This window comes from Labeo rohita, chromosome 19, assembly GCF_022985175.1.
Source record: "Labeo rohita strain BAU-BD-2019 chromosome 19, IGBB_LRoh.1.0, whole genome shotgun sequence".
NCBI lineage: Eukaryota > Metazoa > Chordata > Actinopteri > Cypriniformes > Cyprinidae > Labeo > Labeo rohita.
The window spans coordinates 20,424,070-20,439,249 of NC_066887.1; the positions used below are offsets into that span (position 1 = coordinate 20,424,070).

At 39.4% G+C, this 15,180-nt stretch overlaps 1 protein-coding gene across 3 annotated transcripts in view; it reads right to left on the bottom strand.

The window, feature by feature from the left end:
- nup153 (nucleoporin 153) overlaps positions 1–15,018 on the bottom strand; it is a 16,321-nt gene extending 1,303 nt beyond the window's left edge. Inside the window, exons 1-22 of one of the 3 annotated variants that reach the window (XM_051135958.1) lie at positions 14,877–15,018; positions 10,528–10,738; positions 9,330–9,614; positions 9,063–9,196; positions 8,821–8,949; positions 8,562–8,678; positions 8,370–8,414; positions 8,210–8,263; positions 7,487–7,627; positions 6,533–6,585; positions 6,288–6,408; positions 6,042–6,191; positions 5,809–5,907; positions 5,649–5,730; positions 4,726–4,824; positions 4,041–4,619; positions 3,536–3,733; positions 2,526–3,407; positions 2,090–2,437; positions 1,715–1,990; positions 535–715; positions 1–19 (exon numbers count right to left, since the gene is read on the bottom strand). The exon at positions 1–19 is cut by the window's left edge and continues 1,303 nt beyond it. In XM_051135958.1, coding sequence (XP_050991915.1) covers positions 1–19; positions 535–715; positions 1,715–1,990; positions 2,090–2,437; positions 2,526–3,407; positions 3,536–3,733; positions 4,041–4,619; positions 4,726–4,824; positions 5,649–5,730; positions 5,809–5,907; positions 6,042–6,191; positions 6,288–6,408; positions 6,533–6,585; positions 7,487–7,627; positions 8,210–8,263; positions 8,370–8,414; positions 8,562–8,678; positions 8,821–8,949; positions 9,063–9,196; positions 9,330–9,614; positions 10,528–10,738; positions 14,877–14,954 — 4,281 coding nt within the window. In that variant the 5' untranslated portion in view covers positions 14,955–15,018. Of the gene's footprint in view, positions 20–534; positions 716–1,714; positions 1,991–2,089; positions 2,438–2,525; positions 3,408–3,535; positions 3,734–4,040; positions 4,620–4,725; positions 4,825–5,648; positions 5,731–5,808; positions 5,908–6,041; positions 6,192–6,287; positions 6,409–6,532; positions 6,586–7,486; positions 7,628–8,209; positions 8,264–8,369; positions 8,415–8,561; positions 8,679–8,820; positions 8,950–9,062; positions 9,197–9,329; positions 9,615–10,527; positions 10,742–14,876 lie in introns of all 3 variants that reach the window. The other 2 variants (XM_051135959.1, XM_051135957.1) reach the window with 2 other exon arrangements.
- Positions 15,019–15,180: the final 162 nt, after the last annotated feature.

Genomic DNA, 15,180 nt, shown 5'->3' on the forward strand with positions numbered 1-15,180 from the left:
GAAAGAACTTTTTCCTGACCTGTTAGGATGAAAGGTCACATTAATAAACTATTCTCTTCTGGTAACAAGTACAAATTTTGACATCTTAAAGGGACAATGCACTTAAAAATAAAAATTTTGTCATTGATTAATCACACTCATGCCGTTCCAAACCCGTAAGACCTTTGTTCATCTTCAGAACACAAATTAAGATATTTTTGATGAAATCCGAGAGCTTTCTGACCAATGCAACTGACACGCTCAAGGCTCAGAAAGGTAGTAAGGATATCGATAAAATAGTCCATGTAACATTAGAGGTTCAACCTTAATGTTACGAAGCTACAAGAATGTTTTGTGCGTAAAGAAAACTAAAATTACAACTTTATTCAACAATTTCTGAACGAAGGTCTTATGGGTTTGGAACAAAATGAGGGTGAGTAATTAACGACAGAACAGTCACTTTTGGGTGAACTATCCCTTTAAATGGAGTGAAATATTTGAATAAATATTAGCTGTTTGAATAAAATGTTGAAGCCAATGAAAGACATTTCTTACCCAATGTTAAAAGAAGGGGCCTGACCAAAGCTGAAGCCGCCACCAGAGGGCGGATTTAAAGCAGGCATGGCAGGACTGGCAGCAGGAGTAGCTGGAGCTGCTGATCCGGCCCCAAAGGCAAACACACTGTTGTTGCTCCCTGACGCTCCAAATCCACCAGTGCTTCCAAACTGGAAGCCTCCTTTAAAAATAACAAATGGGGTAATTATTACATGGATGCATTCAAATAACTAAGAGGTTATTGGCAAGCTTTAATAGGTAACATGGTGGTCAATTTCACCCTTAAAAACTAAGTTTGAACTAGGGCTGCCCCCTAATAGTCGAGTAACTGTTCTGTAACTGTAACTGGTCTGTGGTAATACAGTACATCGGGCAGTCATCCAAATGCTCACCTATCATTCATCGACCTCAAATATGGCTATTCATCTCAAAGATGTAAGCAATAGCAACTTTACATGGCAGCTCAATCTAATGCCAACCTATATAAATATGCGCTATTCAAGTGTCCGTGTGGTCATCTGCTTTTAAAATACACCATTTTGCGAAACGTTGTCTTGGTGTCTGTGAACTTGACCATGAAACTTTGAAACTCTGTGTATACTTGTCTTACAGACAACTTATCGGCCATTTATAGTGTGCAATGTCTACTTTTCAATGAACCAATTCAAATAGAAAACAAATATTTTAAGATTATGCAATCCATATGCATTCAGACACATCCACTACTGCGGAGATGACTGTGTCACCGACTTCATCTCTTAACCCGAAAACAAAGAAAGCACCAGTTTATCAATAAATTATTAAAACGATAATTGCTGTTTTTCCCTGAAACATTCATTATTATATCTGCCGGTGCGCTGTAGCAAGCTTTTTTTGCATTTGCTTGAGCACTTATTAGGCAATGTAGGCCATAAAGACTCATTATTATGATTTATATGGTTTATTAAACATGTGACTAACAATCGACCAACGCTTAAAATGAATGACTACTAGTCAACCAGAAAATTCTTTAGTTGAGGGCAGCTCTAGTTTGAACATGTAAATCTCTGATGGTCAACTGCATTTAGGACACATTATTAAGTATCTGTTGTGAATCACTAAAGTAGTTAGTCATACTGGTTTAGAATGACATGAGATTTTGAGTTTTTTTTCTGCTCATGTTAACAGAAGTCTCTCTGACCTTGGCCTGTGGAGGAAGCAGCAGATCCAAATGTAGGTGCAGGGTTGGCCTGCTGACCGAATACAGGGCCAGAATTGGGCTTGGCTCCGAATGCCGAAGCTGGGGATGCATTGACTGAGAATGAAGGTGCTGCTGACCCAAATGCAGGAGCAGTGGGTTGAGACGCACTTTGTCCAAAGATGGGGGTCTGTCCAGATCCAAAGCCAGATGAAGGTGTGGCAGAACTGAAGACAAATGGGGAAGGGTTGGCAGGTGGAGCTGGAGCTGGAGCTGGAGCTGCAAAAGATCAGTGAAATTAGACACATTTGAATACAATGACATCCAAAAGGTCAAAGGCACACAACACAACAATGGGACATTTGGTGGCAAACTAACCGGCAGAGGCTGGGGTGGAGGATGTAGCACCACCAAAAGTAAAAGCAGGGGTGGATGAGTTTGTGCCCGAGCCAAACTGGAAAGGTTGTGCTGGGGCAGGTGCAGCAGAAGGAGCCGCAGGAGGTGCCGGCTGGCTGTCCTGCGGCTGCTGTCCAAACACGAAAGTCTTTGCCATGGTATGTTCAGAGGAGGTACTCTGGCCAAATACAAAGGTACTGGAGGGAGCAGGTGTGGGAGCCAGGGAAGAGGTAGTGGGAGTGCCGAAAAGGCTGGGGGTGGAGCTGGAGGAAGCTGGGGTGCTTGAGGAGTTGGCCATGAAGCCAAAAGAGGGCTTTGGAGCAGATGTGTCTGGAAAGCACATAGGTCACAATCAAACTGAAGTACTACTACACAAAACTAAAGACATTAGGAAATTAGAAAAAACACCTTCACTCACCAGTCATGCTTTGTCCAAAACTAAATGATGGTTTTGGGGGTTCTGCTGACTCTGCAGGTTTCCCAAACGTAATTGTTGTCTTGGGGAAATCTTTTGGAGGGTCCGGCTCACCGAAAGAGAAGCTCAAGTTTGGTGTCGGTTTGTCAGCTTCCTTGGAAGCACCGAATAAGAATGCACTGGAGGGCGCAGAGGTGTCCTTTTTCTCTTCCGTTTTTCCGAAGGTGAATGTGGACGTGGACGTCTCTTTCGTTGATGGTTCCCCAAACTTCGGTGCAGAAGATTCAGCTACTAAAGACTTGCCAAAAACAGGAATGAAATTCGCTGCCGCCGCCGTTGTTGTTGTTGTGGTGGTCGAAGCAGCAGGAGCATCATCTTTCTCAGCTTTGGGCTGGGACACAGAGAAACTAAAAGATGAATTTGAGCTTCCCTTCTCACCGGGTTTAGCTCCAAACAAAAATGCAGAGTTTTCAGAGCCAGAAGCTTGAGAGCTGAAAGTGATTCCACCACTGCCACCAAATTTAAATCCTGCACTAGAATCCTGAGATTTAGTCTTTTTATTAAGTGAGTCCGTGGAACCACCAAGTGTAAAACCCTTTGACACGCTCTCTTTTGTTGCTGTGGATTCTGACGAGGCACTACCACGTTCGACCTTATCAGAATCTCTGTCCGTGGATAAGCCTCCAAATGAGAAGTCCGCTGAATCTGAGGAGAAATTAGACGAACCAAATCCAAATTTAAAATCTCCTCTGGCCAAAGTAGCATCTGTGAAAGTGCCTCCAAACTTCAGGCCAGCAGAGGTCGAGTCCACAGAGCCGGTACCAAACTTAAAACTGGAACTTGAGTCTGTGTTGTTGGACTGAATGCCAAAAGATGAACTAAAACCTGAAAAAGAAATGAGAATTCTGGTCATCAGCCTGCTTCTACTAAACAATAAGCAGCTGCTTCGGAAGTCTCCTTACTAAAAAAAAAAAAAAAAAAAAAAAAAAAAAAATCATTGCAATGCACTTTACCTTTGGACTCTATTTTAGCTCCTGGTTTTGCTGACTGGCAAGCCACACACTTCTGGTCCTCTGCCTTATTCTGAACACAGCACACCTCACAGTCCCAGCTCCCCTCAGGTTTCTTGAACTTATCCCCGAATCCTAACAAAGGCGCAGCAGTGCTTGCAGGTGCAGAGGCTGGAGTCGAGACTGCTGTGGCTACAGCTCCTGTAATACACCAAAGAGTAACACATCAGGTGTGCAAATAGTTTTGCTGCAAAAATATGCAAATAAGTTTGATAAACGCAGATATTGGAAGCAGGGTCTATGGAACGTCAGAGAGCTCTCGAATTCTTATCAAAAATACATTAATTTGAGTTCCGAAAAGTGGTCGAAACTCTTATGGGCTTGGAACAGCATTAATTAATGACAGAATTTTCATTTTTGGACAAACAAACCTTTTAAAGGGCTGTCCATTTTTTTGTGGCCATTTAAATGTTTTAACTCTTCATAACTGCAGAAACTGAAACCTTACCTGGTTTAGAGCTCTGACAGGCTACACATTTCACATCCTGTGCCTTGTTTTGAACCATGCATACATCACAATCCCAAGACCCTTCTGGCTTCTTAAATTTGTCCCCAAAACCTAACAGTCCAGTTACTGAAGAAGCGGTTGTTGTTGTGGTGGTTGTAGAAGAGGTGGCAGAGAGGGTGGATGAGGCCTCAGAAAGAGCTGGTAGAGTCAGACTAGATTTCACTCCAGTCCCAGGCTTGGCTGTGTCACAAGCAACACATTTAACTACGTCTGGTTTGTTCCTGACTAAACATGTGTCACAGTCCCAGCTACCAGGTGGAGGAGCAAAGAGGGAACTGATGCTTGCAGGAGCTTCTGTGGGTTTACTGTCCGATTTAGAGGCAGAGTCTGTGTTGGGTTGTGGTGTGAGACATGCCACACACTTTTTGTCCGAGGACTTGTTTTGTAATAGGCATGTGCCACAGTTCCATGACCCTGCAGGTGGTTTAAACTTATCACCAAAACCAGAAAGAGGTGCAGACGATGTTGATGCAGACAGCAAAGGTTTATCAACTGAGTTCTGAGCCGGGGACGCAAATCCTGAAAACAAGGGGAAAACAAAAAAAAAAAAAAAAAAAAAAAAAAAAAGTAAATACATGCAAAAAGCAATGACTTTCAAAACTTTACATGGAAAAGCAAATCTTACCAGGTCCCTTAAGTAAATCCAACACACTGCCCTGTTTTAAGACCTTGGCAGGTTTGAAGGGTCCTTCAAACTCCTTTTCTTCACTGGCCACTGATTTGACTGCAAAACAAGAAATAAACACCATAACTTAAAGTCCCCATGAATTCAAAATTGAAGTTTTTTTGGCTTTTAGTATGAATATGTTAGCCTTAAGTTTATCTATAAGGTAGTCTGTTTCAAAACAATGACAATTCGCATTTAGAAGATACAAGCATTCAAAACTTACAGTCTCTAACTTCTAATATGGATCAATTTTGATGACATCACCCTGCACTTTAGCTTCTCAAACTTTGTCCAATCAAATGCTCTATAGAACCCAGAGCGTCCTGTCTCCTACACTATAAATAGACGCTGAAGCTGTGGCTGAAATTGGTCACTTGCTCACAGAGCTAGTTTTTTTCTATACGGTGAATGGCACGCAGTGCAAAACATAGGAGATCGTGAATGATTCAGATAGTGTAAATATGCTTTTCATTGGAGTGAAAGTCTGATTTCGCACGCTTTCACACAAACCGCTGTAGCGCGCACAGAGTCTGCTCCGGTACAGAGACGCGATAACACGGAGTGGATCATATGCACAAGTTGGTGCAGACCACAAAATGTACCAGACCCATTGGAATTCTAAACAGAATGGTATATTTTATAGCGATATGAATGAGATTTTAGCTGTCAAATATGGCTTTACTTAGCTCAGCGGTTCCAGTCCAAGCTGTGATATAAACAAAACACTATTGGCCATTTTAAAAAAAGGGGGCGGGACTGCTTGATATGTCCCACCCTGTCTTGCTGTTTCAGTTTAAACTACATCAACGCATAGAAAACAGAGCACTTCAGTGGACCTTTAACTTTGAATGAAAATGTCTACTTTGCAAATCTAAACTTACCTGGTGCTACTGTTGGAACAATTTTCCCATTGGAGTAAGAGGGGCCCGTTTTCATAGTAGGTGCACTGAAAGTGAATCCAGACTGCAAGGAAGAATTTTTATTATTACAGATGCTTGTTCTGTATTAAATGCAAAGGGTAGGAGAATAAAGGAGACCTACTGATGGAGAAAAAGATGGAGGACTGGCAGCTGTTGCCTTGACGATAGGCGAAGAGAACGTGAAGGGGACAGATGGTGGTGTGGATGGTGCAGCTGGCTCCTGATTAAACAAATATAACTGATGTGTTACAAATACAAATCCATCATAACTGCTATGAACTTTTGTCAGTTTGATAAGCCAAGACTAAATCAAACAGAAGGCACAATTCGAAGGGGTCAGAGTGGAGGTAATACCTTATTTGCTGTCGGTTCCTCAGAGACAGTTGTGAGTGGTGTTGTTCTGGAGGTGAGTGAAGTGGTGGGGGGAGGAGTGGAGAAACTAAATGTTGGCAAAGTGAAATTGCTGGGAAGAGAGGCAGGCGGCAGGTCTGGTTCCTCAGCAACCTGAAAGGAGAACAGCTTATGTGAGAATCAAACCATTTTGGTGGACAGCTTAAAGACAAGTTCTACTCAAAGCATATAAGCATCAGGATCTCTGACCTCATCATCAGGTCTTTTGGAGGAAGGTCTAATGGCTCTTTCCCGCTTCATTTTGCCCCCTCCTGAACCAGAGCTGCTGGTCGATGGGGTGCTGGACAAGGGGTAGGATAAACTGCTTGTGCTAAGGGACAAAGAAATTGATGGGGTGAGTGATGAAATTGATGGAAGTGAAGTCACTAACAGTTCCTTATCCCATCCAAATAGAAAAGATGATTTAAAAACTATCACAAATTATTCACGCTTACCTGGCAGAGGGAGCCTGGGCAGGATCTGAAATGGGAGGAGATTGTCTAACCGGCTACAAAAGGCAGAGAAAACAAAAGTTAGTTCTCTGGAAGAGCTCAAAACACAGACTCCTTTGCTATAATCCACTTAATTACAGCGCTTGCCATATCTGTAGACAGTTTCAACCTTAGCCTCAATGTACATTACCATTCAAAAGTTTAGAGTCAACTGAGATTTTTCAATGTTTTTAAAAGAAGTGTCTTCATGCTCACCAAGGTTCAATTTATTTTAACAAAGAGTCAAAATAGCAGTTTTGTGATATTGCCAATTAAAATAACTTGTGTTTTTATACATTTTAAATTGCAATTTTTGCAGTAATGTTAAACTAATTTTTTAGCAGCCATTACTCCAGTCTTCAGAAACATTCTTTACTGGAGAAAACTGTTGTGATGCTAAATATTTGTGTGAAACGGTTTATATTTTCCTACGTTTATATTCTGTATATTCTTTGATGAATACACATTTCTACATTTTCTAGATTTAAAAACAAATAAACAAAACCGTATTTTTGAAATAGAAATATTTTGTGGTATTATAAATTCCTTTACTGTCAATTTAAGGCTTCTTTGTTTAATACTTTCAGAAATTAAAGATCTTACTGATCCAAACATTTATTCTACTGAACTGCACTTGCAGTTCCTTTAATTCTTGAGGTGTTCAAAAAAAAAAAAAAAATACATACATACATATTATATGTGTGTATATACACATATTATATGTGTGTATTTTATATATATATATATATATATATATATATATATATATATATATATATATATATATATATATATATATATATATATATATACACACCAACCAATTAAAAAGGTGCCCAAATATGGCCCTCCTTTCAGATGTTTTATAGTCATAATTTAAATTCTAATGTAGGATGCATTGTGACAAATTAAACTCACGGTCTCCCTGTTGTTTTTCTCCACTCCTCTGTTCACTCCACCTGGGGTGAGCGATGGTCTAAAGGATATTGAGCGGTTACCAGACACTGCAGCAGCTGCAGGGACCACCAGCTTCTGCACAGGAGGGACTGACGGCTCCAGCTGTGGGTCAATGGAACAACATTACAAATACAGCAGACAGTTTAACAGTTCTCTACCCCACTGCACAAAGGATATCAGTCTATCCATTTTTTGAGCAATAAAAAAAGAAATTGTAATTACTCATACAGGGATTTTACAATTCTCCATCCATAATATCAACACCTCAATACAAGAGGCATTCAATATTGCAAGTTCATGGACATCAAATGCATGAAAATCTCTGCTATGATTCACCAAGTGTGCTCACTTCAACTGCAAAACACCACACTCACAGCCCTGGATATTTTGGACTATGAACATCCGCCACAAACGGTTATTACAGGCTTTAGGTTTCTGGTGTTGGGTGAATAGGCACATTGTGTGGGATTAGTAGCCAGCTGCCACAGTTGTTAACAGTTAAAGACAAGCAGCAGAAACAAAGTGAAAGTTGCCAATTTTACAATATGCACCAAGGTACAGTAGTAAATTGCTTTCAAGCATGAAAACCCATGTATGGATTACTTTCTTTACACATTCACGATTGACAGTTTTATCTGACACTTCAAGTTCTTAAACAGCTGTGTATTAAGGGACAAGACTTACCCTTTTCCTCTTAGCCTGGAAATTTGAAACGTCAAGGTCTGTGTGATTCAGTGACTGAAAACATAAAAAAGGGGAAGTTTAAAGACTGTATGGACTAAAAACTCAATTTAAGTGAATTCCAAAGTGTAGTAAGGCAAAACCACTATGACACAGTACTTACAGTTGACAGAGGTGATGAAACTGTAGATGGAATTCTTTTTGCATCCTGCAAAGTTACCAAAAACATGTTTTATGAAATGCTTACATTGTTTTTTCAAAATGAAACTATGTTTAATAGCTGCTTCATTTACAGAAACATCTGGTTGTTTCCAAACTCTTTCTTCTATATGCTAAGTAGTAACAATTAACTCACAGCAAGAGGACTGGACATGCGCTCCAGGGACTGTAGGATGCGTCTCGCAGTGGCACTGGTCACTCCACAAGGTTGAGCTCCAGCTGGCTTCGCCTTTATCTGTCTCCTAACGGGAGGCTGTGGAACAATAGACCAGAACACAGGATGAGTCAAAAAGAACAAGCAGCAATCAAAAATGCCATTTGAGTTTAAAATGTAATATCTAATAATATTACTGGCCTACAAAACAAAAGTCAGTCACTGGCATTATTGTTCAGACCTGGTAAGGTGTAGCTGGGCGTGAACGAGCTGTTCTCATCGCAGCAGCTCCTCCATACGTGGTCTTCCCTGGGTAGAAGGGTGAATCCCCCAACTGACTGGAGTTCAGCACTGAACTGTTCAACACTGACTATAAGAGAACAAACATGCCTAACATTAATTTTCAAATCAGTAAAACACGTATTCATCAATGATGCGACAAGACCACCTAGACATTAAAAGGAACATTAAAAGAACACTTACTGATGAGGAAGTGCCAAAGACTGACAGGTTGAAGGTTGGTTTCTTGAGCCCAGAGTGGGCTGTCTGTGATCCAGAGTGGGTGCGTTCCGTCTCTGGAGACCAGAGGAGCGGCACAGTCTTTGACGTGGGCACATCTGGAAGAAGATTAAGCCCTACTCTTAGCTTTGTTTACACCTAGTCTAAAACTCCAACAAATATTGCTCTTGACAACTCAAATGCCTAGCATCACTTATCTGTTGGTTTCTGTTTAGAAATGTGGTTGCTCACCTTTATCAGATGCACGTGACGAAAAGCCACTGGTAGTCGAGATGTTGTCATCCTCATGCTGAGAGCTGGAGTCCTTAATCTCTTTCACCAGGGAGAAGTTGGAGGTTACAGCAAAAGGGCTCCCTGAGAAGGGTGCTGTGGATGTGGAGGGCTGGGAGAAGAGGGAGCTTGCACCGCCTAATGCAGGGGAGCCATCCAGGGTGGAGAAGTGCAGGTGGGTCCGATTGAGCGGGGGTCTCGACAGAGCTTCCTGGAAGTTCAGCGACGCTCTGCTTGTAGACGGTTCTGAAAAAAGAATTCAGTATTTCAAGACAAGGCAGAAAGAGTCTAAAGCAGCCACCTACATAAAGTCAAGGTGAGAGGTTTACATTAACCTTGCAGAATCTGCAAAATGTTCATTATTTTTACCAAAATAAGAGGGATCAAATAAAACGTGCAGTTTTTTTTTTTTTTAATTTAGTACTGAATAAGACTTTTCACAAAAAAACATGTTTACATATAGTCCACAAGAGAAGTATCATGAGTCCCTTGTTTGTCCTGAACAGTTAAACTGCACACTGTTCTTCAGAAAAATCCTTCAGGTCCAAAAAATTATTTGGTTTTTCAGCATTTCTGTGAATTTGAACCATTTCCAACAATAACTGTACAATTTTGAGATCTATCTTTTTACACTATGGACAACTAAGGGACTCATATGCAACTATTACAGAAGGTTCAAATGCTCACTGATGCTTCAGGAGAAAAAAACAATGCATTAAAAGCCAAGGGTGTAAACTTTGAACAGAATGAAGACGTGTTCATTTTTCTTATTTTGCCTAAATATAATTTTTTTTAATTTAGCACTGCCCTTTAGAAGCTACCAAAAATACTTAGATGTTTCCCAGAAGATAAAATAAGTTAAATTTACCCTGATCTATAAATGCTAAAAGTGTTCACCCCCCAGCTCTTAATACATTGTTTCCTTCTGGAGCATTAGTGAGCATTTCAACATTTTGTAATAGTTGCTCATTGTTGGAAAGATTCAAATACATTAAAATATTGGGAAAAAAAAAAATTAAAAAAAAAAAAAAAAAGCATTTTGTATGATCCCTCTTATTTTGGTCAAATAATTAACATTTTGCAGATTCTTCAAGGTGTACGTAAACTTTCGACCTCAACTGTAGTTCTCTAGGTTTTAGAATAGCACCAACTATTATACCTGTGTTACTTGTGCTTGGCTCTGGAGAGTCTCGCCCATCTGGGAGCGGGGCGACTTCGTCGTTGCCATTGGGTGGAGGAGCCACGTTGTTCCGGTCCACCCCAACTGCACTGGCATCACCCTCTGGAACTTCTCCATTTTTGAAGTATTTCTGCAGCCAGGAGGGAACTATGCTCTTCACTGTATCTGTCACTCGACTGATCAGGCCAGGCTGCTGCAGGAGCCAAATGAACCAAAATTAGCATATCCAATGGCAACAAAACAGAGAGCAATACCTTTACTCATTAATAAAACAAATACATTACTAAGGCTTTTAAACTTTAAACCACTGCTTCTGGCCAAAATATGTTTATAATAACGCTCTATCCCATATAATATATAAAAAGTCCACCCCATGTCAGCCTCTCACATCAAAATTCACTGACATATTTGTTTCGCAACATATTCACTTGCAAACTGTGATTTATCTGGGCATATTTCTCTCCTGATTCAGAAAGCAACACTATGGATACAAGGATGGATACACCAACATTTTAGCCAGAAGCAATGATTTGGAGATAAAAACGTCTTGCTGATGGATGTTCATTACAAACACAGCTATACACTTCACAAGACATTAATTGATGGACTGGGGCTGTGTGGATTACTTTGATACTTTGTGGATTGTGATATTTTTAATTATCCGTTGAACTCTCATATTGACAGCACAACACCCATTCACTGCAGTGATGTAATGATAAACTTCTCCAAATGAGTTCTGATGAAGAAACTAATATACATCTTGGATGACCTGAAGGTGAGTACATTAATTAAATTTTTTTTGGTTGAGCTATTCCTTCAACCAACCAAACTTATTTTTGACACTTTATCAATTTTTTCTGTCTTAACCAGTTGCTCATTACAACAGTAAATCAAAAGGTAATTCTTAAACCTTTTGGATTTAGATTGGCATTGAACAGCTGGCATAAAGGTTCAGAGCTTAAAGTGATAGTTCACCCAAAAATAAAAATTCCGTCATTAATTACTCACCCTCATTTATGCAAAAGTCGATTTTGTTTTCTTAGCACACAAAAAGTCTTCTTGTAGCTTTGTAAAATTACAGTTGAACCACTGATGTCACATGGACTATTTTAACGATGTCCTTACTATGTTTTTATGCCTTGAACATGGTAGGACCCTTGCTGTCTAAAGATGGTTAGAAAGCTCTCGGATTTAATCAAAAATATCTTAATTTGTGTTCCGAAGATGAACGAAGGTCTTACTGCGAGAGTACTTTTTTGGGTGAACCATCTCTTTAAGCACTTTTTAAGCACAGTTTTTCATGCTCATGTGGCCTTCTAATTTTCTAATAAGCATGCAGCCAAGTTGCAAGAAAAAAACATCATCCTAAACTTTGATTCATGAGTTAATAGAATGACACGTTTCCTCTATTTAATCGCACTGCAGAAGCAGCATGGCCCCCAAGGCTACAGAGAGCCTGGATTTGAGAGCTTCAGTTATAGTCTAAAAGGGGCCCTGGGGACCAAATCACTGTGCAAGCACTACAGGCTTATTGTTCTCTAACAGAGCTCCAGGGTTTGGACACAGCAACACCACAGACCAGCTCTTTGGCGGAACGCTGTAAGCATGTGACCCACAGGCAGGTGGGAAAACTAAATAGTCCATTTAGCCTCAGCAGAAGAGCTGGGAGAGATTGCGCAATCAAAATGGAAGGTCTTTAAAGCTTACAGATACTTGTGATTTAAATATAGGTCAGAGAAAGAGAGTAATTCAGCTACCTGCCTCACTCTGAGATCAAGACGACTACATAAGAAACGATAAATAACGTGAACATGCTGCATACGAAACCAGCTGTGTGCACTGCTGGGGCCTCACACATGAGCTCAGCGTTGCAACATAAGTCATTTCCTGTCAACAGTGCACACATGACGCCGGCCAAGGTCGGCATGGCCAATCAATACTACCGAAAATGTGTGAAAGAGCGGAGTTTCATAAAGTCCACAGAAAAAACACTGACTCAAGTTCAATCACACTTTATACTCCCGCTATATGACATCATCTAATCTAATCTCATCTAATCAAAACATCTGTACAGTGTTACAGTCTACAAATGCACATGTGTAGCTGACATGACACACTTTGGGAAAGTTGTCCTGCAGCATGTGATATACTTTACTAAAATGATTACATTTAATGTCACATCACAAAACTCTTAGGTAAAATGCTTAAATATCAAATATAGCATCTAAAATATGTGACTCTGGACCACAAAACCAGTCGCTGGGGTATATTTGTAGCAATAGCCAAAAATACACTGTATGGGTCAAAATTATCGAATTTTTCTGTCATGCCAAAATCATTACAATGTTACGTAAAGATCATGTTTCATTAAGATACTTTGTAAATTTCCTACTGTAAATATCTCAAAACTTAATTTGTGATTAATAATAAGAACTTCTATAAGAATGATAAGAACTTCATGTGGACAACTTTAAAGGCGATTTTCTTATATATATATATATATATATATATATATATATATATATATATATATATATATATATATATATATATATATATACACACATACATATACATATATATATATATATATATATATGTGTGTGTATATATATATATACACACACACACACATATATATATATATATATATACACACACACATATTTTTTTTTACTCTCAAATACCAGATTTTCAAATGGTTGTATCTCAGCCAAATATTGTCTTATCTTAACAAACCATACATCAGTGCTTATTTAATTTAAACAAAAATGACCCTTTTGACTGGTTTTGTGGTCCAGGGTCACAAATACACATTCTCTTATACATTTTAACTTAAATTCTTGAAGGGAAAAAGGTCTATCAAAGTGTGTACAGTTTATGCAATGTTGGTGGAGGGGAAAAAAACAGTGCAATAAAGCACTGTCAACAGAAAGTATGGGTATTTCCATAATTTTTAAGCTACCTTGGGTCAAAAAAAAAAAAAAAAAAAAAAAAAAAGAAAGAAAGAAAAACAGCAAAAGATTTTAAATCTAAATGCAGCATAAAAAAAATATACTTCCTATTTATTTCTAGTTTTAATTACTATCCCATAATAATTTCAAATCACTACATGAGATCAGAATAGAAAAACAACATAAACAATGGTTTAGTTTAGAGATCACCACTGTTTTCAAATGTCAAAACATTTTTTGAGAGTGTATTTAATAACCAATGTGCAGAACTAGCTTTATTTATGTTTTCTGACAGAGTAATGGTCCAATCTTCTAAAAATAAAAATAAAAATACTAAAAATAAAAACATGCATTTAGTATTTCAACAAATTATAATTAAGTTAACCAAACAAACATGTCATTAAAAAAAACAGTATTTCTATTTATAATTTAAGTCAAGTCTAATAAATATTGTACCTCCCCTACCTAATTTTCCTAAAACACAGTTCCCTATTTGTATCACGCAAAATGCAAAATGATGTAAATAAATGCAAAATTCATATTACTAAAGTTTCAAGCCAGATAGTTTATGATTTAAGGTTACTAAAAGACATTTAAAATGTGTTTATAGAACATGGAGCCACACTAATCTTTTCATACAGCAGCATGTGAGTGTTTCCAGTGTGTGAGCTACAGATCCCTCTGAAAACACGCCACGACACGCACACACTCATCCCGCCTTTCTTCATGATGACAAACCTAGTGCATTAACTACCTGTGCTTTGCGTATTTATGCCAAAACATGTACTAGACTCGCTAGTCATATCCAATTGATCCCTGACTAAGTTCAAGACTTAGACATGAGATACAAGTAAAGAAAACATGGACAAAAGTGATGTGAAGCTCAGGTTACCCACATGTGGACCCTCTGAGCGGCACAAAAGAGGGGAGACGTGAGCTTCGAAGTATAAAAAGCGTTTTATTTAGAGGGTAACAACATTAAGATATTGTTTAAACGCTGTTATGTTTGTTGAAATTTAAGTATTCTTGTTTGACGCCGGTGCGAGCCGCAGCTAACGGCTAACGGTTTGTGTTTTGAAACGCGTTCACGCGGCTGTCTGAAAATTAGTGTAATACATTCAAATTTCACCTCTCTGAGGCCATATTTCGAGTATTTTCCTCACTGAACGGCTGTGTCTCTTCAGTCAAATTACTTAGCGGTATTGCGGTGACAGTGTTGAGACCGTGTGCTGGAAGAACGTGAACAGGCCTGAAACAGGCCTCAAAATGTCTCCTGTTTTACAAATACAAAACCCGCCGTCAAAACACCGGTGCGAGTTGAGCGAATAACCGCTAAAATCCTTGCCGTGGCGACTAAGGTTTCGTTTTATTTACCTGTTTGCCTTTGGCATAAGGTTTTGAAGCGATGTGATATCTTCTTGATCTGATTTTCCCTCCTCCTGTCGCCGCCATGGCTAACTAGATTGAGTCTGCTCAGTAGCGCTTCGCCGGATAGAGCTCCGCTGTCACAGCGCAGCCATCCAATATACCATCAGCCACTTCGGCGCTGGGGTTTATGGGAAATGGAGTTCGGACGAACACATGCGTTCGGTGTTGACGTCAGTTTGTAGGCCAACTTAACGAGGATTCGCTCGGGGATTTCTTTGGGGTTTTAGATCGGTGTTTATGAGTGAAAAAA